Source organism: Sceloporus undulatus, chromosome 7 (assembly GCF_019175285.1).
Source record: "Sceloporus undulatus isolate JIND9_A2432 ecotype Alabama chromosome 7, SceUnd_v1.1, whole genome shotgun sequence".
NCBI lineage: Eukaryota > Metazoa > Chordata > Lepidosauria > Squamata > Phrynosomatidae > Sceloporus > Sceloporus undulatus.
The window spans coordinates 17,908,712-17,932,441 of NC_056528.1; the positions used below are offsets into that span (position 1 = coordinate 17,908,712).

Here is a 23,730-nt window from a genome sequence, read left to right on the forward strand (position 1 = left end):
AAATATGGGAAGGGTCCTGTTGGATCAGGCCAAAGCCCCTCTATAACCTTTCTAGCCCACCAGATGCCCCAATCAATAGACATGAACGCAACATTGTGGTCCTTCTTCTCTCCTTCTTCAGCTGCTCTGCTCTTAGGAGTTTATCACACGGGGGAAATGCCGTGCAAAAATGGATTTTGCTATTTTATATTAGGGACACCATTTTACTTTGCCATCGTATTTAATGGGACTTGAACATCTACAGATTTTGGTATCCCTGAGGGGTCCAGGAACCAAGCTTCAGCATATACAAGGAGCCCACTGTATATATTTACCAAAGCTAGGAAAAGTTTACTATCCCATGCTGGCCAGGGGATTCTGGGAGGTGTAATCCACCAAATGCATCTGAGGAAGTAGTCTAAAATCTACGAAAGCTCATGCTGCCAACGTCTTTCTTTCAGTTAGTCTCAAAGTTAGATTCTACAGACTAACACTGCTATATCTTTGAATTCCAAAAAGATAACTTTCTCAAGCTGAGCATTTTACCTGGGATCAAGTCCCATCGAACTCAGAAGCGGGGAAAACTTCTGAGTAAGCATGTTTCTGCGATTTCATCGTCTGTTTTCTAGCAGCCCTGGGGAAGGCGCTGACGCCTTTGCAACGACAACTCTGGCAACTCATGCAAACAAAATGTTAACAAAGAATGCATGAAAGCAAAAGATGGGGGGTGATGGGAAAACAGGAATGGCTTTTCCAGGAACTGGTATCAGACAATTGGGATTAAATCAGGACAGTCGGGAGTGTTTGTAAGCAATGCATTTTGTTTTCCATGCCTGGGCGCAAACTGCCAAGGAACATTATAACAGGGCCTCCCTACTCTGAATGATTCGGAGACCCACTTTTTGTACAGATCAGCCCCTCCGAAAGCCACAACTTTTTGCAAAAGGGCAAAAGTTCGATCCGGCCGAAACTTGGGAAGGGCTATCGTGCTTAGTGCCATGTCGCTTATGGCTCTGGCGTGCCGTTTTGAAATTTTGCAGGGAAGTGGGGGCTGATCTGAATAATTTTTTCCCTTTCTCCCCCACCCTCCCAGTTTTCTTTGTGTTGTGGTTTCCCTCTTTTGCATGCAATGCTTGGCCTGTTTCCAGGCCAAGTTTGGCTCAAGCCAGTGCCTGTGGAAGCAACTTCTGGACTGGAGTGAGGGCTGGAGCGAAAGAGGGAGGGAAAGAGGCCGAAGGAGACAGCAGCTTTTTGGACACACATGCACACTCTCTCTCGCACACATATGCACACACATCTGCTCTGTTTCATGGCCTCCTTCAAGGGGTTGCTATAGGAACTGTAGTGACAAAGGCAAGGCAGTCTCCAGGGCTTGGATGTGGAAGGACGGAGCAGGAATAGGAGGAGTTTTGCAACAGCAACAAGTTTGAGCGGATCTTCTGCTGCTGGAAAAGTTGCTTGTGAGGGGAAGGGATGTGAGGAAGTGGAGCACAGCTGGATCCATGGCGGTAGGAAGCCTGGGATCGCAATGGCGGCAGAAGTTGTGCTGGTGATGGCGATGGGGATGGGAATGGAAATGCAGGGCCAGGCAGGTAGGTAGGGGCCTTTCCTCCTTCCCTTGCTTCTTTCCTTCCTTCTTTCCAGATGTTTCTCAACTTCTTGGAACTTTTGTTCTTTTTTGCCGCTCTCTACTGCGTCTTCCTTTTCTTTTGTTTTGCTCAAGATCCAATGTTGGCAACTTTCCTCCTTGCTCAGGCCTGACCTGCCTTGACCACTCTGTGCCTTGCTGATAGGCATCCATCCCCCCAAAAGGGGACTGGATTGGGTGCCCTGGTGGCATGGAGAGTTTGGATTCCAGAAGTGTCAAGGGATGCCTCTCCCTTCCCTTTTGACCTGGAGGAATGAAAGGAAATGGATTCTTTCCCAGATCAGTGCAAGAAAGTATGTTATTTCTCCGAAATAGCTTGCAACTTGTGTTGCGAGTTGCTTTGTTGTGTTGCAAGTGGTTTGCAAGTGTTGTGACTCCCTTGATCGGAGTGGGAGATGACCCATGTTCTCAATTGGGTGGCTCTATGCATAAGGGCAATGCAAGCCCAGCTGTCAAAGAGCAGCTCTCTCTCTTTTAAGGGCTCTGCAGTCCCTAGTTCAATGTAAAGATAAAGAAGCATAAGAAAGGAGAGGGCCCTTGATGTTGCCCATCCACACTTAGCAGTACATGGGCCACAGATGGAACGAAAGCACATGGCTCTCTGGGTCACAGTGCTCCCCATTATATGAAAGAAGTTGCATTTCTTAGCATGTGAACCTTTAATGCAAAATTGTATTCTTGCTTTGGCTATGTGTTTCCTATTTTTTTTTAGGGGGAGGTATTATTATTATTATTATCATCATCATTATTATTAATCCCCTTTTGGGGAACTCAAAGCAGCTTATAATTTAAAAGTACAGTACAATTAAAAACATACAAAAGTGACCATTAAGATAGAATTAAACCATTACTTAAAAACACCGTATAATTCATAACATACAAAATTGATCATTAAAATAGAATTGAACTATTACTTATTGTTTTGGGGTAGTGCTTAAGTTGGTATTGTTGTGTGCATTCAAGCCGTTTCTGACTTATGGAATCGTCAGGGAAACAGCCCTTTTCTTATTAACGGGTTAATCCATTAATAATAAGAAAAGGGCTTCTCCGCTGACGATTCCATGGCGATAACTCTTCTGTTTCACTTTGGAAGCACTAGGCATGTTCACACTGGTGATGCTTCTGCCCCATTTTGATGACGTTTGGAACTCCATGTGATAAACCCCGATGACTCTGGAGATCGATGTCTGATTTCTCACTCAGGCATAAAAACCCATTGGGGGACCTTGGGCATGTCACATACTCTCAGCCCCAGAAGATGGCGATGGCAATCTCCCTCTGAAGAAACTTGCCAAGAAAACTCTGTGATAGGTTTGCCTTAGGGTTGCCAGTTGTCAAAAAGGACTTGGAGGCACACAGCAACAAAACACTTAAGTAGCACACTTATTTAAGCATGGGATTTTCCAGTGAATGAGTTTTTGCTGTTCATTGCCTGATTATTGCCTGGTTGTTCACAGGATAATGGTTCTTGTGTTCATCCCATTTTAATCTAAATTGCGCAATTTTGATGAGTTAATCACCCAATTTCCCCCCCCCCCTTCCCAGTATGATAAACTCCTTAGTCAAGGAATCCTCAGAGTTGGATTTGCCAGTTCCTTCCTCTGAAATATAGCCTACAGCACCTGGTATTGTTTGGTGGTGTTCTATTAAAGTACTAACCAGGCTGATCCTGCTTAGCTTCCAAAATCAGACTTCAAAGATATAGCCGTGTGAGTCTGTGGAATCAGTATGTAGAGAGATCTTGTAGCACCTTTGAGACTAACTGAAAGAAAGAAGTTGGCAGCATGAGCTTTTGTAGACCGAGTCCGAAGCCAAACTGGTCTTGCCACTTCATTTCTATACACAAAGGCTAGTTCCCAATGCCTTTGTTCATTAACTACCATAGTTAAAACTGGACTTGTTATTTCATTTCCATACACAAAGGATTTTTTGAATTTGAATTGACATTCACACATACCAATGGCATATATATGTCTGTCCCTAGTTTCCACTCCACCAAATGCATCTGAGGAAGTCAACTTAAGTGTACAAAAACTCAAACTGCCAACTTCTTTCTTTCAGTTAGTCTCAAAAGTGCTACAAGATCTCTCTTGTAATAAAATCAGACTGTTAGCTTAATTTACTTCAAGATATGGTATGCTATAAACTTGGAAGCTAAGCAGGGTTAAGCCTGGGTTAGTATTTGGACTATCAAGGAACACCAGGTGCTGAAGGAAGACAAGGGCAAGCTGCCTGAGTATTCCTCGCCTAAGAAAACCCTATGAAATTCATGGGGTCACTATAAGTCAGCAGGTGTCTTGAGGACATGTACACACTCACATGTTAAAGCCAGTTGCCCTCCTTGTCATTTTGCTGTGTAGAGTTCTGGATTGTTGTTGTTGTGTGCCTTGAAGTCATTTCTGACTTAAGGCGACCCTAAGGAGAACCTATCAGTGGGGTTTCTTGGCAAGATTCTACAGCGGGGCTTCGCCATTGCCATCCTCTGAGGCTGAGAGAGTGTGACTTGCCCAAGGTCACCCAGCGAGTTTAAGTAGTCAAAGTAGGATTTGAACCCATATAGCAGTGATGGTGAACCTTTTACAGACCGAGTGCCGAAACTGCAACCCAGACCCCACTTATTTATTGCAAAGTTCCACATCCCTCTGGCTTTCTAGTAAGAAACTCTGGCAAACTCTATGCTAGGGTGACAGCATGTGTGCCCACAGAGTGCCACCTCTGGCATGCGTGCCATAGGTTCGCCATCACTGCATTATAGAGTCAGCTTAGAGTTGCCATAAGTCAGAAATGACTTGTAGGCACACAATGACAACAATAAGATAGTCTAGTGTGAGCCACTCTGACATAGTGGTTTGAATGCTGGATTACAACTCTGGAGAACAGGTTTCAAATCTCTGCTTGGTGACCTAAGGCAAGTCACACTATCTCAGCCTCAGAGGAAAGCAGAGGCAAACCTCCTCTGAATAAATTCTGCCAAGAAAACTCCATGGTAGGTTTGCCTTAGGATTGCCATAAGGCAAAAACGACTTGAAGGCACACAATACACACAAACATATTCCATTGCACCTGGAGGCAACATTTTAAGGGATGCAGGTCAGGCTACATGGCACTGAACGGCTTGAAGGTACGCAACACACACAGCTTCAGCCTCCCCTAGTTGAGCGTTTTTCTTCATTAGTAATATTTCCTATCTTGATCACAGTCTGATAGTGCTTGGCCACATGTGTCCCGCTTTTCATCAGAGACTTGTTGGGGGATATGCGAAAGAATCGTAACCATCTTTGAGGATTCAAATGGGGGCTGGTGTGGATCTAGTCAGCCAACAAAGAGATAGGAGCAGAAGGCGGACAGATGCTGGAAGGCCCCAGCCTGTTTCCTCTTGCCTTTTGCAACAACTCTCTACAGTGGGTTTGACTTGAAGGAGGGGGTGGAAGGCTGTTGAGAATGGCAGGGCTTGGAAAAATTGATTTTTAGAATACAAGTCCTAGCATGGCAAGCTCTTGTGTGCCTGACCATGGTTTGACTGTGCAAAAGGGTGAATGTGGAGCATTGTGCATATAGTTGTAGCATGGCTTTGGGAGAGCAATGGTGCATGCATATGTCTGAGAAACCAAAGTGGAGGAACACAAGGAGAGATGAAGAAAGACAAGGGAAAAGTTGTACAGTCTGGCACCGGATGGGTGCTTTCTTTTTTCCAACCAAGGTTCAAGGCAGCTGTTCTGTCTCCCCTCCTTCCCAGTCCGCCCCCTTCTTTCAGCATGGATGGCTTGCAATGTTTCTGTTCCTCCAATGGCTGTAACACGGATTTTTAATGTACACTCTGCCAGCTGTTAGCAATTACAAAATGGATACGCCCCGGGCCCCCGGCCGGCCGGGAGAATTTTAACACTTTCATGCTTTTCCATCCAAATACTTGTAAGGGATTGGGACGCTTTTGGTTTCCAAGCACTTCAGCGCAGTAAACTCTGTATATATTATATTATGTGAATTCAGCTTACCAATAGCTGGCAGATGCAACAGCAAAATAGAACCTCCATATCCTTCAGCAGCTTAGTCCTGGAAGCCCAGTATTACAAAGAGAGATTTCATGCAGGAAATTATACCGACTAGTTACAAGTTGGAGTCTTCCCTTCTGTATCTTACAAAGGCAGTCATTCCTGCTAAAGTCTCAATATATGAGAGAGATATTTTAAACTCAAGGTCACCCAATGAGTCTCCATGGCCAAACAGACTTGAACTCTGGTCTCCAGAGTCTTAATCCAATGCTGAAACCATCAGAAATGACCCAGTCTCGAAGGGAGGGAGTTTCATATCAAGAAGCATGAAGGCCCTGTCTTACATTCCGATTTTCTATAAACTCTTTGTTTCCGCTATTGAATAGATAATTTTTTTAAAGGCCAATTATAATAAGCAGCTCAATGACCAGCTGACCATCCCAAATGTTTCCCCCTAACAATTGGTGTTTTCTACATTTTGTCAAAGCAAAAGGCATGGAAACATAGTTAGGAAATCTATTGCCAAGCCAACATCACCATCATCTTTGCTACTGAAAATGTCCAAGCGCTTCGGCCCAGTGAATTTTGGATATACTATACTATGTGATATATGTATTTATATATACTCTCTCTTCTTTTTTTCAGAAGTGTGAATGGCACTGACTGACCACCGGGAAACACCGCCCGGCTAACCCACGGGCTGTGGGACACTCCTCCTGCGTCACCAAGGATGCTCTGTTTGCCACTTCTCTTGCTGGCTGGCCTCTCCGGTTGTTCCAGCTCCGAAGTCAACCCTGGTAGGAAGCAACTAATGTTAAACTGCGGGCCATTTTCATCACCGCGTCTCAAAAATTCCCAGGGACTTCTCTTGGTACTTACCTTTCCCAGTGGTCATCAGCACCCCAATTCTAAATGCCACATTTTCACACAAAATACCTAGCTTTGATATAGGTTGTAACTGGGTCCAGTTTGGTGAAGATGGACATGACAGTATAGAACAGGGCAGTGAAGGTGGAGGATGGGATAACATATTAAAATTGTCTTAGAGACCAGTGTGACATAGTGGCTTGAGTGTTGGACTGTGACTCTGGAGACCAGAGTTTGTTTCCTAATTCGGCCATGAAACCCATTGGGTGATGTTAGGAAAGTCACATGCTCTCAGCCTCAGGGGAAGCCAAGGGCCAACCTCCTCTGGACAAATCCAGCCACGAAAACCCCTTGATAGGTTTGCCTTAGTCAGAAAGGACTTGAAGGCACACAACAACAACAACAGTCCCGTTAAGTGATAAAATTATTTGTTTGGCCCTCTCTCAAGCTTAAGACTTTCATAAGGCAAATGTATAATCAATAAGACAGGACTCTGGCTGCTGACACACTGCAGAATTAATGCAGTTTGACACCACTTCAGTGGTCATGACTCCATCCTATGGAATCCTGGGATTTGTAGGTTGTTGTGGCACCAGAGCTCTCTGACAGAGAAGGCTAAATAGCTCACAAAATGACAAATCCCAGGATTCCCTAGCAATGAGCCACAGCAGTTAAAGCCATGTCAAACTGCATCAATTCTGCAGTGTACATGGAGCCCTGGTCTCAAAGTTTACATCAGTACATCTCTGCATACAAATAGCCAAAGAGAACAAAGAACTATCTCTATACCTAGTTGCAAGGGCCTTTCACTCTGTTTCTTTAATCAAATTGGATGAACAGATCTTTTCTTGACACTGATGTGACTGCTGCACCTTCCTCTCCTTTAGCAATATGTCGATATCCTTTGGGAATGCATGAAGGGACGATCCGAGATGAAGATATCACAGCTTCCAGCCAGTGGTATGATTCGACGGGGCCTCAATATGCACGGTGAGCAACACTAACTTTTGGGTCTTAGAGTCAATGTGAGGGATGGGATAGGTCATCAAATTTGGTTACATTCTGCTTGTCATTTATCTGCAGCAACAGGTAAGAAAATGCAACATCTTTCACCCTGCCTTTGTCCGTCATTGACCAGAATTAAAACTCAACTTGCCAGCTTGTCACCATACCCACACGTTTTACATTTCTATGGCTATATCGTCTGTTTATAAAAGTCCTTCTTGGGCATACTGTTATCAGTCTTATAAGCTTTGTGGAGTTCTTCTTTCATGGATTTTGCATGTATTATCTCGAGCGTATTCCCTCAATCTCTCTGTCTCTGTCTTTCTCTCTCATGAACATACTCAGGTTACTGAGGGAGGAGGGTGATGGAGCTTGGTGTCCAGCTGGTCTCCTACAGCCTGAAGATGTGCAGTTTCTCCAGATAGATCTGCACAAACTTTATTTCATCACACTGGTGGGGACACAAGGGCGGCATGCCCGGGCCACTGGGAAGGAGTTTGCCCGTGCTTACCGGATAGACTACAGCCGCAATGGGGAGCGCTGGCTCTCTTGGAAGGATCGACAAAACAGGCAGGTGGGTGAGATGCAGTCTGAACATTTCTGAAACAAAGATACTGAAATGTTGAATATAAGCTACTATGTGTGCCAGCAAGCCTTTAAATTGCCTGTCAGCTTATGACAACCCCATGAATTTCATAGGATTTTCGAATCAAGCAATACTCAGAGGTGATTTTACCATTTTTCTCCTCTGAAATACAGCCTACAGTACCTAGTATATGTTGGCAGTCTTCCATCCAAGTACTAACCAGGGCTGACTGTTTCGCTTCCAAGATCAGACAGGATCCAGTGCCTTTAGGGTATTTAGGGCATAAGTTACTCATTTTTGTTTATTGTTGTTACGTCCCTTAAAGTTATTTCTGATTTATAGGGACCCTAAAGTGAACCTATCATGGGCTTTTCTTGGCAAGATTTGTTCAGATGAAGTTTGCCTTTGTCTTCCCTGGAGGATGACAGTATGTGGCTTGCACAAGGTCATCTAGTAGATTTCATGGCTTAGCTGGGAATTGAACCCTGGTCTCCAGAGTTATAGTCCAACACTCAAACCACTATGCCACGCTGGCTCTCTAAGTTACTAGTCATCATTAAAAAAAACAAGCCAGTCCTTTTTCACCATCCTTCCAGTGCTGATGTTGCTAGAAAACATCAGAGAGAGGACAAGAAGGGAAGGGGGCTGGGAATATAAACATACTTTGTGAAAAGAAGCTTCTTTGTCGGAAGCTTTGTTAACAGGCTTCACCCTTTGATCTCCATATGGCCACGTTGGCTAAGGGATTCTTAGCACTGTTCTCCAAAAAGCATTATTTTCCCAAGTTCTGATTTTTTGTATCTTGGCTGAAAAATTCTGCAACCTCTATGCCCTTCCAGGTTATTCAGGGCAACATTGACACTTACGATGTTGTCTTGAAAGATCTTCGCCCGCCTATCATTGCCCGCTATATCCGAGTGATCCCAGTGACAGAGCAGCCCATGACTGTCTGCATGCGAGTGGAACTATACGGCTGCATTTGGTCTGGTAAGCAGTTATGCTTCTGAAACCAATGGTAAAACTCAACCAGGAACAAGGATCTTTCCTCTGTATATAGGTAGAGACTCCCTTATCCAGAATTAAATAAGGGATTTCAGGACATTTGGAGGTCTGGATTGAAATGGGAAAAATAACTTACTCCTTTAGATGGGGAAGATGAAGAGATGGGGACCCTAATGCTGATATATCTCCTTTCCCAGATGGTTTGGAATCCTATAGCATGCCAGAAGGTGAGGTGATGGCAGCTCCTGGCAATCCCATTGTTTATCTGAATGATTCAACCTATGATGGTTTCCTCGAACGTAGGTAAGAAGAGATGTCCCATCTCCATTCCATTCCTCTTCTTATTCTAATACAAGGATGTCAGTATGCAAAGGGATCTGGTTGCACCTTTGCAACTAACTGTGCAAAAGACGTTGTAGCATAAGCATTTGGAAACTTGGTCTGTTTCCTCAGATAGATGGATCATTGTTCTAGATGTTTACGTCTCCAGATTCTAAAACAGGGATTATAATCTGCTCTGCTCTAAAAATATCCATGCGTTGTGCTTTATTTTTATTTATTTATTTTTTTATGAGGCATCTAATAAAATAAATGTCTCTTAAGTGTTAAAGACTAAAATTTATAGTCAAGTAAAATGCAACCAAATCACAATGGATTGCATAAATGGAGGGAGGCCAATGCATGGAATTCGATGCATGCTGAGCAGATGTTAATTAGCTATTGCAGTGATGTGTGGTCTGAACCGTCAGGGGAGGAAAAGGCTTCCAGCAAAAAGCTGTGAGCAAAAGAAGCTGAATACTATGTTGTGTAAATGTAATGCAAATTTAGAAATATTTGCATAGATTAGTTTGCAAATTTAGTCTCTTTTTGTTATTCATGGGGAGAGGAAATGAGTCATGCAGGGCACTGCTGTCCCACACCCAGCTGCTGGAAATCATGGGGCCAAACTGGACATGACTTTAATTGCATAAATGCAATTAACTTATATCCAGTTTTTTGGTTTATGTAAATAGCAACCAAGGCAGGAAGGTGGGGAAGCTGGGCACTGTAGGAGTGGGATCCATAGGAGAGTTGAATTGGGGTGACAGAGGCTGCTGCCACGCTGCAGAAATAAAGCAGTTTGACACCGCTTTAATATCCATGGAACAATATTATGGAATTCTGGGATTTGTAGTTTGGCAGAATACCAGAGTTCTCTGGCAGGGAAGATTAAACAGTGCACCAAACTACAAATCCTAGAATTGCATAGCATTGAGTCATGGCAGTTAAAGTGGTGTCGAGCTGCTTTATTTCTGCTTTGCAGATACACCTGGAGTGTAACCACAAATGCTCTCTTGTTAGGCTTCTACATGGCGGTTTGGGTCAGTTGACCGATGGGATCCTGGGCCTGGATGATTTCACCAAGAGCCACCAGTACCGAGTGTGGCCAGGCTACGACTATGTGGGCTGGAGGAATAACAGTTTGCGGAATGGCGCTGTTGGGCTGGAATTTCAATTTGACCAGCAGAGGAACTTCACCTTCATGAAGGTAGAGCTTTTTGGTGGCCATTCTGATGCTCAGCAACCATTTTGTATGCATTCTTTCCATCATTGCATATCAATGAATAGCAGTCTTTGGAATGGGACAATAGAATGGAAGTGTAGGATACTACACTGGGCAATAAAAATGAAATACACAAATACAGGATGGGTGACTCCTGGCTTGACAGCACTACATGTAAAAAGGATCTAGGCGTCTTAGTGGACCACAGGCTGAACAAGAGTCAGCAATGTGATGTGATAGCTAAGAAAGCCAATGCAATTCTAGTCTGCATCAATAGGAATATAGTGTTTAGGTCGAGGGAAGTAACAGTACCACTCCATTCTACCTTGGTCAAACCTCACCTGGAATAAGGTGCTCACTTCTGGGCACCACAATTTAAGAAGGATCTGGACAAGCTGGACTGTGTCCAGAGGTGAGCAACCAATATGGTGAAAACTCTAGAAACTACCATGCCCTATGAGGAATGGTTTAGGGAGCTGGGTTTTTTTAGCCTGGGGAAGGTGAAGAGGAGATACAATAGCCCTGTTCAAATTTTTGAAGGGATGTCATATTGAGGATGGAGCAAGCTTGCGACTCAAGAGACTAAGACATGGAGCAAGGGATTCTAGCCATGGGAAAAGAGATTCCACCTAAACATTAGGAAGACTTCCTGACAGTGAGAGCTGTTTGACAGTGGAAGACATTGCCTTGGACTGTGATGGAGTCTCCTTCTTTGTAGATGTTTAAACAGAGGCTGTATGGCCATCTCTCACAGGGAGTGCTTTAATTCATGCATAGCAAATTGTGGTTGGACTGGATGACCCTTGGGGTCTCTTTCAACCTCTCACATTCTGTGACCTCTGACATTTCCTTCTTTCAACCACCCTCTCCAAACTCCAGGTCCACTGCAATAACATGTTTTCCAAAGGCGTAAAAATCTTTGAGAGGGTGGAATGCTTCTTCAAACCTCAGCTGTTTGCAGAATGGGAGCCTGAATCTGTAGGAGCGGATACTGTTCTGGATGACAAGAACCCCAGTGCGCGGTTTGTTACCGTTCCCCTCAACCATCGGGTTGGCAAAGCCATCCTGTGCCAATTCTACTTTGCTGACACCTGGATGCTGATCAGTGAAGTCTCCTTCCAGTCAGGTAAATGTCTCCCACATACTCCTCCTCTGCAGAAAAAATGTACAGAATTAGTATTATGCAGTACATTATTATTTTTATTCTTGATATTGTTGGTTCTTGGTTTCATAATCTGCTGGGTTTTGCTGACTGGAGGTTTGGAACATCAGTGATTTGGAGGGTGTATCCACACTGTAGAAATAATGCAGTTTGACACCACTTTAAGGGTTATAGTGCCATCCTTTGGAGTGCTGGAATCTGTAGTTTTGCAAGGTCTTTAGCCTTTTCATCCCAGTACTAGGCTGACACAATTTTTCCTGGTCTTGTCTTTTCTACAGTGGACATGGATGTCTTTGACCCCATTGTGGTCACTCTGGCCTCAAGCACAACCTTAGCGATCTTCCCATCAGAAGAAATGAATGTTACAAATGGGACCTGGGGTAAGAATGTGTGATGGTACAGCAGTTTTGGACCTGAGGCTAAAGGTCCAGGGCCGCAAAATAAAGAGGGGTCCCCCCATATCAGTGGCAAGCGATGGAGGCAGCAGCAAAGAAACTCAGCTTCAGAATATTGACTGAATTGCATTGCATTGCATTGCACTGCATTGTGTTGAAGCCCATTAGGATTGACATTTCTCATCATGGCAACCTTTGTTAATTTTAGTAAAAACCTTATACAGACTGAGTCTCTCTTATCTGAAATGCTTGGGACCATAGGTGTTTTTATTCTGGGTTATTTATTTTTGAATACTTGTATTTGCATATATGTATATAATGAAATATCTTGAGGATGGGATCCAAGTCTAAAGAGAAAATTCATTTTTGTTTCGTATCTACCTTATCCACATAGCCTGAAGGCAATTTTATAGAACATTGTAAATAATGTTGTGTACGACACAAAGTTTGTGTACACTGAACCATCAGAAAGCAAAAGGGCCACTGTCTCAGCCATCTATGAGGAAAAAATGGCACATACATGGTTGCTGATGATTATTTTGGTATGATAAAATGGTACTTACTCCCAAGTCAGTCCTTAGAAGCAAACTCCCTTTTATTCCTGTATTTGTGATGATGCTATAGTTCCCTTGAGTTTAAAATGCAAAAAAAATGCACATACTTGGGATATTTTGTATTATATCAGGGTTGCCAAGTTGTTGTTTTCCCCCCGTTTGTTTGAGTGTAATGTATCAGGAATGTGTACTATAAGCACTTGTAAATGAAAGGGAGTGGAATGGCACGGAGAGAACTAAATTAGGGTTCATCTGCACTGTAGAAATAATGCAATTTGGCACCACTTAAAGTGCTGTAGATCCATTCTATGGAATTTAAATCCTGGGATTTACAAGCTCTGCCAAAGCGTGCGGACAAAACTACAAACTCCAGGATTATGTATGATGGAGCCATGGCAGTTAAAGTGGTCTGAAACTGCATTATTTCTACTGTGTAGATGCACCCATAGTTGTGCCATTTTCAGGTAAGAGAATCAACTCCAGACGCTTTTCAGTGGGTTCAGCAACATCCAGATCTGGTATGTTGGTAAGAAGCTGGAGCATTTAGGTATTAAGTTTTGATAGCGATAAGAAGCGAAATGTTTTCTTTTCCACCGCTGCTATCTCTGATTCTCTCCTCCCCTGTTCAAGTGGAGTAAAACAAAAGGAAAATGAAGAGCCAAGTATGGGCCCCTGCAGGCGGTGGCCAGTAAGGTGGAGCAAGGCTGGGGAAACTCTCAGTGCAATTGCATTAGGTCCACACATTTTTGGGTCTCATGACTGGGAGTGCAGTGGGGTGGAGAGCGGAGATACAGGCTATGACTTTAGGCAGCAAGCATGCAATTTCTGTCTCATGCTATGCCTGGTCCAAATGCATCTAAGGAAGTAGACTTAAGTCTACGAAAGCTCATGCTTCCAAATTCTTTCTTGCAGTTAATCTCAAAGGTGCTGTAAGATCTCTCTACATATTATGCCTGGTGTTCGTGCTGCTGCTGTTGCTCCTGCCTCAAGTAATAACAGATACTTACCCAGGGTGAATCTGCTCTCTAGAAATAATGCAATTTGACACCAATTTAAGCACTGTATATCCCATCTGATGGAATCCAGGGACTGGTAGTTTTACAAAGACTATTGTCTTCTCTGCTAAAGAGTGCTGGCACCTCATCCAGGGTGACCAGGTGTCTTAACCTCAAAGGCGGACAAGTGATCGCAAAATCTGGAACATTCGGGAAGAATGGAAGACATTCCAAAGCAAAAGCTAAACACACTCTTAGAAATGTGAATTCATGCTTCTTGGTCATGCTCAAAGTGGAAGACATTTTGAAATTCCTCCTGGACAGAAGGTTCAGATGTAGGGCATGTCCTGGGAAAGGAGGACGTCTGGTCACCCTGGCTTCACCAAACTACCAGTCCCGGGATTCTGTAGGATGAAGCCATGGTAGTTAAAATGGTGTCAAATTGCATTATTTCTACTCTGTAGATGCAGGGCCTTCCACAGGTTGTTGGATTGCAGCTCTCATCATCCCTCACCTTTGACTGTGTGGACTAGGGCTGAAGGGAACTGCAGTCTGGGACACCCAGTGGACTACATGTGCCACATCACTGCCTTTGAAGGACCACTGGTGGAGTCCATAGACTCCATCACTGACTGACCACCTACCTCTCTTTGCAGAGACCACTACAAGATCTGACACAAGTCCCTGGATTAAAGCCAAATCAGAAGATCCCAGCACCTCCACTCTGGTGGGCTGCCTTGTGGCCATCATCCTAGTGCTCCTCGTCATCATTGCCATCATCCTGTGGAGGCAGTATGCCCAGAAACGGCTGGAGACGGTATGGTGCGTCCTGCAGCAGGCTGGCTAGGAAAATGGGGGAATATTTCCTAGTGGTCCAAACTCCATCTGTGGTTCTCCACAAAGGAAAGGGTCCTCTCCTAGTCATGGGCAGCTTAGGTATTTCCCAGGCATGGCAGAGCTTGGAAAGGTTTTGGTTTTGATGAGAGGACTACCGTTCAGCTGTTAGCCATGCTGACAGTGGGACCCAGAGGTGTTGTTCAAATTTTATTTACAGTTGGCCCATCATATCCATGGATTCAACCAACTACAGGTTGAAAATATTAAAAAATATATAAATTCCAAAAAGCAAACTTTGATTTGGCATTTTATATAAGGGACACCATTCTTCTATCCTATTGCATTTAATGGGACTTGAGCATCCACAGATTTTGGTACCCACAGGTGGTTCTAGAACCAAACCCCAGAGGACCCATTGCATGGATGTATGGATGTATTTATTTATATATATGTGGCATTTTCATGCTGCCTTTCTACTCGATGTGGGACCCAAGGAGTGGACTTTGGTCTGATAGGGAAAGGGGATTGCTTTCAAAAACAAAAAGCAGGCCTCAGGCCCTAGAGTTGCTCTTAATTTTCTTGGGGTCCTACTTTGGTCACTTGAAGTTCTCCAGGTGGTCATTCCCCTCTTTCCCCTTAACGCTGCCATTTGGTTGTTTCCCAGGTTGTTTCCCCCATTGTGAATGATTGAAATACCTCTCCTAAGGATTAGTTACTGGGAGTAAAAGTTTTAAACTCAAATATGTTGGTTTTTAGACTCTACCTTTTACCTTTCTGCCCACTTTCCACTGGAAAGCAACATTTCTTCTATAGAGTGAGACCTAGGAAATGTATGGCCTTCCAGATGCTATTGGACTGCATCCTCCATCATCCTGCACCGTTGGTGAGCGCTGATGGTGTTGCAGTCACATCGCCCTTCAAATCCTGAGATTTCATCAGGTGTTGGCTGTACGGTTTTGCAGTCATAAGAGCAAAAGCCTTTTTCCTAATTGTTCCTTTTTAAAGGAAAGCTGGGATCCTCTGGTCGTTGAATCCTGATCGTCCCCTTGCTCTTTCCTCTTCCTGGGGTAGGCGACAGTGGTTTTGTCCTCTGTGTCGGGAACTGAACAACCTTTCCATCCCACTTCTTCAAGGCTCCCCGACGAATCCTGGAAGAGGACGCCACCGTCCGACTCTCCTTCTACAGCTCCAGAATTGTCAGTGGTCAGACGCAGATCCACCAGACCAACCCCACCTATGAGAGGGTCTTTCCATTGGACCTGGAATATCATCAACCCATCACCCTCCTCCAGAAATTGCCAGAGCTCTCCCAAAGTGCTGAGGATTCAGGTAGGATCACATCCGCAATGCATTTTGGCCATATAGACAAGGTTGCTTTTTGTCACGGATTCTTTCCCAGCCCTGCTGTTTAAGAGCATGTCTACACAGGCCGTTTAAACCAATTTCTTCATACCCTCATGTCGCCCTGTTTTTCCAACACAGGACCAAAGCCCTGATTCAACTGCGCACTGTCTTCACGACCCCTATGCCACATTGGTAACCTTTCCTATTTCTTCTTTTTCTTCTTCCAGCTTGTAGTGGGGATTACGCTGAGCCAGACCTCACCAAGTGTACCCCTCACCAAGGATTCCAGAATAACGTTCCACATTACGCCGAGACGGATATTGTCAGTCTGCAGGGTGTGACAGGCAATAACACATACGCTGTACCAGCCATTACGGTTGACTCATTGACCAAGAAGGACATCTCTGTAGCCGAATTCCCAAGACAGCAACTGCGGCTCAAGGAGAAGCTGGGGGAAGGACAATTTGGGGAGGTAACTATACCCATTTCCCAGATATGCCCCACCGACACCCAATTTCTTTAATGAAAATGGGAGGGGGGTGTTTCTACATAAAAAAATATTAAGTGTGTCTATGAAGGAACTCTCCTTTGCTCCATGTTTGTTTGACTGCTGCCTTTGTGGGTGTCTGGTCCTTTCCCCTGTAGGTCCACTTGTGTGAAGCAGATGGCCTCCTGGAATTCTTAGGTCGCGCTTCCCTGGAAGCATCCAGCCGGCCAGTTTTAGTCGCTGTAAAAATGCTGAGAGCCAATGTCACCAAGACAGCCAGGTGAGTCTAAGCCGTTGTGTCTGCCATAAAAGTACCTGCTAGCAATTTCCCCTAGAATCCTAAATCGTATGAATCTGATACCTGACTAAGAGCATTCCTCATTTTCCCTGCACACATAGAATTGGAAGACTGATCATTTGCAAGCTGATGCCCTCCAGATGTTTTACATGCGTGCAACACAGGCTTCAAAATTGTCTAGGTGGCATGTACAGGTTGAGCATCCCTTCTCTAAAATGCTTGGGACCAGAAGTGTTCTGAATTTTGGATTTTTGGTGGGGATTTTGGAAAAGCATATTACGATATTTCATATCATTTCATTTCAAAAAGCTGGTCCTTGCGCAGATAAAAATAACGAGGCTGGAGAGAGACTGAGGTCGATTTAGAGGCTGCAGTTCCCTGACTATCCACAAGAGGGCGCCATTATATTAGGAATGTTCTTTATTATTAGCCACGTCTTGATAAAAGCGAAGTCTATGGGGATTCATGTGACTTTCCCATTGGTTGCCTATTCCCGAGAGGCGTGGCCTCCCTCTTTGCACATGGAGCATAATCATTTCAAAGGTGAATGGCTGATTATTATTCTAATTCAAGTGATCAACTGATCACTGAAATCACTCTGACTAATGTTCTTTTATCTAGTGACAGGCCACCCCTACTGACATCTCTTTATCCTCCCAAGGAATGACTTTCTCAAGGAGATCAAGATCATGTCCCGCCTGAAGGATCCAAACATCATCCGACTTCTGGGAGTCTGCGTGCGGGACGATCCTCTGTGCATGATCACCGAGTACATGGAAAATGGGGATCTCCACCAGTTCCTGTTGCAACGGCAGAGCAGAAGCACCTTCACCCTCTCCAACAACATCCCTTGTGTCAGGTAATGGAGCAGAATGGTTAGGGCATGGCCAAATGAGCTATGGGAGCTGCTGGCTTATAGAAAAGCATGCAAGGAAAATAAGAAGAGATGTGAAGGACAGGACAAAAGGACCACTGTGGCCAGTATCCTTTTCCGCATAGTATTTTGTAAGTTCTTTGGCATAGTTTTCCTTTGCTTCATCCTTTACATCCTTCATTAAATGCCCCTAAGTTTTACCCTCGACTTATCCATGGGTCATATCAAAATCCATAACTTTTGTCCCAAAATCTGCACTCGACTTATATATGAGGTCAACTTATAGTCTAGTATATATAGTAGCTATACTAGTTGTATTGAAAGGGTTTTGCTGTTCTGCTACTTATTCTGGATTTATGCGTTGCGTGAAGAAGTACTTCTTTTTGTCTGTCCTGAATCTCCACCATTTTGCTTCATTAATTATGATTTTAATGCTGGGTTTTAAGTTTGTTTTGTTTCTGTATTGGAAATGTATCTCATTTTGCGTAGCAGTGGAGTGATGATATTTGATCCTTTTTGGCTGGTTGGTTTTGGTTGGTTGGTTTTGCTTTTTGTAAGTATCCATGGCATCACTTAATTTTGGTGCAAAGCAGGTACAGAGTTTGGGCACATAGTCGGAACACATCCCTCTTTTGCTCCAGACATAGTCGGCTGAAAATCTTTGGACCAAGGAGGACCCACCTTGATTTTCTTTCTGACTTTCCTCCTACTTATGTTTGCCAGCTGCCTCCACCTCCTGCTCATGGCTACTCAGATAGCCTCTGGCATGAAGTACTTAGCTTCCCTCAACTTCGTACACCGCGACTTGGCTACACGCAACTGTCTGGTTGGGAACAATTATACCATCAAGATTGCCGATTTTGGCATGAGTAGGAACCTGTACAGCGGAGATTACTACAGGATCCAGGGGAGGGCCGTGCTGCCGATTCGTTGGATGGCCTGGGAAAGCATCCTTCTGGTAAGAAAATACTATTCAACTCTTTGGGGAATGGGGAGGGATTTATGTTTGATCCAAAGGTGGAAAACATCCGTATTCCAGGTCATTCATGCAAGTGGGCCTCTCCTCCTTCTGCCCATGTGGATACTGGGAGATTCAGTCCAGGAAATAAGCCTTAAATTCCATCCAGGAACTGTAGCCTCATCCTTTCTCACTGCAGGGCAAGTTCACTACAGCGAGTGACGTGTGGGCTTTTGGTGTTACGCTGTGGGAGATGTTCACACTGTGCAAGGAGCAACCCTACAGTTGGCTCTCGGATGAGCAAGTCATCGAGAACACGGGGGAGTTCTTCCGAGACCAAGGACGACAGGTATGGGAACACATGCGCTGAGGGGCTGCTCCAGACCACCTTTACCATATTTCTCAGTGACTATTCCTGTTCAGGAAGTTTAGTTCCACTTTTCCCATCTGTATTCCTATGGATGATACCCATCTTGCCACTTCCTTTCTCTTAGGGGTTATTCTGATGGTGAAAATAATCCAGGATGAATCTGGGTTGAATCTCTGCTGTTGACATGCATCCCGAATGCACCCAATTAAGTTTGCTAGGGGCTGCCAAAAATCCATTTTAACCTGAGATAATCGATACCATTTCCCCCTGAGTTTTTAAAAAAGATTCACATCATCAGCAATGTGAATAGCCAATGCAAATAGACCCATTAAATACAATGGCATAGTGAAATGGTGTGCCTGATGTAAAATGGCCAAATCAAACTTTGCTTTTTGGAATTTATAATTTTGGGGCGGAATATTTTCATGCCATCGATAATTAAATCCATGGCTGAAGAATCTGTGGATATGAAGGAATGACTGTATTATAGTTCAATAGCCTTGAAAGAGCTGTATCCTTTAAATGCAATATGAAAAGATTTTCCCTTGACATGAATCTCTAGTTGTAACTGACTTTTGTTGTCATCATTCTCATCTAATAATAATAATAATAATTGGGGCATTTCCATCCTCCATAATTGATGGTCCAAAGGTCCCTCACTGACCTTATTCTGCTTTCTCTTCTCCTAGGCTTATTTGTCTCAACCCCCCTTGTGTCCAAATCTTGTGTTCTCCTTGATGATGAAGTGCTGGAGCCGAGATATCAAAGATCGCCCAGCGTTTGAAGCGATTCACCTGTTTCTAGTAGAACAAATGGACGGGAGCATTTGACCCGCAAAGGAGCAGGAGAGATGCTACAGAAAGACCAGAACAACCGTGGAACAGCCTCTTGGTGCCTGCAGCTTTCACAAGTTTCTGTTTGGGGCTTCCTTGTTGCAATGGAAAATTAACCAAGTGGATTTGCACATGGAGCTGGAGTAAGACGTTGTTGCCTCTGGGAATTCCTTGGAAATGTTCCGTGATGATAACCTCTGTGACAAGCCATGGAGTTCATAGCCATCATGACAAACTTATATGATCAGACTTGGCTTTTCCATCTCTGTGCATTAGAACCAATCTTTCTGATCTCTGCTTCAAGGAGGTGTCCATGGCTGCTGGTTCCCTTCTTCGACTATGGTCAAAAGACCCACAAGAAACTGCCATCTCATGGATTAATTTTGCCTTCCTTCCTGGAAATACTGAGAGTCTGTGGTCCTTTTCCTGTTTCCTCTCCAACATGACACCTTCTCCTCACCCCTTTTTACAAAACCACAATGTTAGGGAAATATATAGTCTACTCAACAGGTATATCTCAGTTCTAAGGAAGGTTTGATTCTTTCCTGGAAGCCACTCTTTTGGTTCAAACCTGAAGAAAATCTCAAAAGAAACTCAGGAGGGACAGCCATTCGTGATCGGATCTGCAAGAAACGGTGTCACCAAGCTGTGTCCTTTGGATTTGGGGAAAGCTATTGATGCTCCTATGTGTTTGCAGAAAGGGCGCATGTGTGAATTCTTCCACACTGGATTTTATGTTAATGGCTACAGGAAGATCACTAAAGACCCTCCATTCATCTACGAAAGGGGTATATGGGTTAGGGTCCTTTGAGGGATAGTTAACACTGTTGCTATTGTCGTGATGATATTCATGTCTTTGTGCTTGTGAAATTGTAGCCAAAATGGACTGATGTGCACATTACTCTGTACCCAAATCTATCCCTTTAATACGAAGCCAAATGAGAGGTAGAACTCAGGCTTGGATCCTAGCGTCACTACATTTTTACACAGTCTGCCTCCTCCTCTCGTTGTATAAGGAATATTTCCTCCATCCTTTTAATCTCTTCAACTACTGCTTCTTTTTAATTGTTTTATATGTCTTATAAGTCGAAAGCTTTGAAAAACTAGACATTTCTCTGGACCAAATAGTGTCATGGAATTAGATGAGGAGTGGTTCTGAATTCAGACGGAGGCAGTGTGATGTGGTAGTTTCAATGTTTGACTGGGGATGCATCTGCACTGCAGAAATAATCCAGTTTGATACCAATTTGCCTGCCATGACTAAGTGCTCAATGTTTTTGTAAGACATTTCACCTTCTGTGTCAGAGAGCTCCGGTGCCACAACAAACTACAATTCCCAGAATTTCATAACAGTGAGTCATGGCTCTTAAAGTGGTGTCAAAACTGGATTATTTCCAGTGCAGATGGAGCCTAAGACTCTGGGGAACAGAGTTTGAAATCCTGCTCAGTTATAGAAACCCATTGGGTGGCCTTGGGCAAGTCACACTCTCTCAGCCTCAGAGGAAGGCAATAGAAAACCCTCTCTGAACAAATCTTTCCAAGGAAACCATGTTATAGGGCCAAGTCACAAGCAACTTGAAGGCACACAACAACAACAACAACAACAACAGACTTCAGAACAACTTGGCTTTTATTATTAGCATTAAAAATACACTCCCAAGTTTCTAGTCCTTTAAAAGTCTAAAATGTTTTTTGAAAATCTCCGAAATGGTGGCGAGAAGGATGTCAAGTTTGTAGTCAAGAAATGAACCCCAACTGCTTCTCGTATCTCTTTTCCTCGTACCCTGGACTGGCAAGCACATAATAAGTGATAAATTATACTATATAAACATATTGTGTGAGATCCAGCATCGTACATTGGCCTGAAAGTTGGATTAAGACTCTGGAGACCAGGGTTCGAATCCCTGCTTGCATGTTAAATTTCATCTCTATATTAGCCCTCATCTTCTTCCAATACCTTTGTGGTGTTTGTCTCTTTATCTCCCTCCACTGTCTTAAATTCCTTTACAACAAATCCTTTTTTGGGACCACCCTAAAAGCTGTTTGTATTCCCTCTCCATATCACCTTCTTGTCCATAGATCCTACTTTAAGTCCTAACCCCAACCCAAAACCTTTGGCAACCTTAATTTTCAGCATCCTAGAACTATCCCTTCCCTTTCTCATGTTTGAATGTTACCAGACATTCCAAGACGCAACTTCGGTGCTTTCAGAATAAATGATTCAATGGAAAAATCCTGTGTTTAGGTGCAGAAGACAATGTCAGGCAAATGGGAGAGAACTTCTTCTACCTGTGTATAAAAATTCACTTTTACATTGTATGGTCCATTGTGCTTCCCTCCATCAATTGCCTTCACAACAGCCCTGTAAGATAGGCCTCTCTTCCAATTTTTTATGGAGTAGTGGTGTAGTAGTTTCCCTGGAGACCAGGGTTCGAATCTTGCTCGGCCAGGAAAACCCAGTGACCCCAGGATTCGAATTCCAGCTCAGCCAAGGAAACCCACCTTGGGCAAGTCACACTCTCTCAGCCTCAGAGGATCACTTTAATTGCTGTGGCTCCATTCTACAGAATCCTGCGATCTGTAGTTTGTTGTGGCACCAGAGAAGGCTGAATGTCTTACAAAACTACAACCCCCAGCATCCCCTTAACATGGAGCCATGGCAGTTAAAGTTGTGTCAAACTGCTTTATTTCTATAATGCGGAGGCAACCCTGGGGCTTGACCACACCATTCAAATACTCCTTATTTGAACTGAATAGTCTGCAGTATGGCCACATATAATTCAAAGGAAGTGCGCTGAAAAAGGATGCATGGCTTTTACTATGCAAGCATCCATATTATCGAATGTGTGGCCACTGATCGCATGGCTGCACATTTTTGGGTCAATAGGACGAACAGACGCAGGAAAGTGACAATTGTTGATGCGAACGTGTGAAAAGCCACAACAATTCACATTATAGTCCTATGTGTAAACTAGGGACTAGTCGACGGACCACTCTAGAAGCCTGTTGCTAGGCAACGCACCTGAGGCCTACTCCTCAGGTAGGCCAGAGCCAGCCTTTCTGGAGTGTCACCCATTATAGCAACCATAATTAGAAAATTAAGCATTCTGTTCATTACACCCCTTGCGCCTTTATTTCTCTGAGAGATGCCCAGATTGGGACACTTTTATTTCCATGTTACTTGAAGTTCGAAACTGTGGATGCATTGCGCCATTGGGTCCCGGAGCACATATTTCGATTCCCTCAAAACAAAGTAGCAGTGGCTGCTTCTTTCACTTCGGGCTGCGTCCGGACTGTAGAAATAATCCGGGTTCATTCCACATTAACTGCTATAGCTCCCTTCATGTGACATTTTAGCCTTCCCTGTCGGAGAGCTCTGGTGCCACAGCAAACTACAATCCCCAGGTTTCCATAGCAAGGAGCCATGGCTATTAGAAACGGTGTCAACCTGGGTTATTTCTGCAGTGCGGACGCAGCCTTGCTCCTTCTCTCTCGTTTCCAAACTGGCTGTTTTTATGTCACTCATTCCAGCTGTTGCAGCTGTGTATATATTGTATTTAGAACGGCATCCAGATGTGTACATACTATAATATATGAATTTAACCAGCAGTCCCATCCACAGTCTTTGCGGACGGGCGTTACGTCTTCTCGGTTTTGTTCAGTTTTGTATTTGTATTTTATTTTGTTTTTTACACATTGGACAAATGACCAATAAATTCTGTTGGTTTTCCTTTTTTTCCTTGTCTTTCTCGTTCTGCAACTTCAACGAAACCAAATCCTCGCAATGCTCAAAATGGAGCGTTTAAAAGCAAAATACACTGACTTTCGAGTAAGTCCGGCCTTCCCGTTTTGTGGATATGATTAATATTTCCTCTTTGGAGCTAAGAAGCAAAAAAAGAAGATAAAAAAGCAGTAGACCATAGCATAAATAGTATATACATACAGTATATACTATATAGTATAAATAATATAACAGTATAAATGGATGCCACTCCTTTCTC

At 43.8% G+C, this 23,730-nt stretch overlaps 1 protein-coding gene across 2 annotated transcripts; it reads left to right on the forward strand.

Moving 5' to 3' along the window:
* Positions 1-1,255: 1,255 nt before the first annotated feature.
* Positions 1,256-23,463, forward strand: LOC121936618 (discoidin domain-containing receptor 2-like). Of its 2 annotated transcripts, none has more exons than XM_042479010.1 (17): positions 1,256-1,575; positions 6,265-6,416; positions 7,374-7,476; positions 7,837-8,065; positions 8,917-9,064; positions 9,277-9,382; positions 10,421-10,607; positions 11,502-11,748; positions 12,063-12,164; positions 14,385-14,545; positions 15,699-15,894; positions 16,137-16,381; positions 16,555-16,676; positions 17,356-17,553; positions 18,292-18,526; positions 18,726-18,875; positions 19,586-23,463. In XM_042479010.1, exons 2-17 carry the CDS (start codon positions 6,350-6,352, stop codon positions 19,724-19,726), a joined length of 2,637 nt encoding a protein of 878 aa, XP_042334944.1. In that variant the 5' UTR covers positions 1,256-1,575; positions 6,265-6,349; the 3' UTR covers positions 19,727-23,463. The 2 variants fall into 2 exon arrangements, with proteins under 2 accessions (XP_042334944.1, XP_042334943.1); XM_042479009.1 differs by having other exon boundaries at positions 1,256-1,571.
* The last annotated feature ends 267 nt before the right edge of the window (positions 23,464-23,730 follow it).